The sequence below is a fragment of the Etheostoma spectabile genome, chromosome 9 (genome assembly GCF_008692095.1).
Source record: "Etheostoma spectabile isolate EspeVRDwgs_2016 chromosome 9, UIUC_Espe_1.0, whole genome shotgun sequence".
Lineage (NCBI taxonomy): Eukaryota > Metazoa > Chordata > Actinopteri > Perciformes > Percidae > Etheostoma > Etheostoma spectabile.
Genome location: NC_045741.1, coordinates 7,415,962 through 7,416,239, shown reverse-complemented (window position 1 = coordinate 7,416,239; position 278 = coordinate 7,415,962). Strand labels below are relative to the sequence as shown.

General features: G+C 56.1%; 1 protein-coding gene across 1 annotated transcript in view; it reads left to right on the top strand.

The window, feature by feature from the left end:
* The window catches only part of LOC116695754 (alanine aminotransferase 2), a 10,991-nt gene that overhangs the window by 4,541 nt on the left and 6,172 nt on the right, over window positions 1-278 (top strand). Inside the window, exon 6 of the mRNA XM_032526207.1 lies at window positions 4-185. Within this exon, the coding sequence (XP_032382098.1) occupies window positions 4-185 (182 nt within the window). The remainder of the gene's footprint in view (window positions 1-3; window positions 186-278) is intronic.

Genomic DNA, 278 nt, shown 5'->3' with positions numbered 1-278 from the left:
GAGGCCCTGCCCACACACCCTGCCCCCGCTGCTGGATGAGGTCGGGGTGACTCTGGTGCCGTACCAGCTGATGGAGGACCGAGGCTGGGCGGTAGACCTGGACGAGCTGCACGGAGCTTTAAAGACTGCTAGGGGACGCTGCGAGCCCAGAGCCATTTACATCAGCAACCCAGGAAACCCCACAGGTAAATAATGTGGTGGAATTTCTAGAAACACCATTTTGTGGTATGATGAGACAATAGCCTCAGGAAGGAACGTCTCGGGTTACGTATGTAACC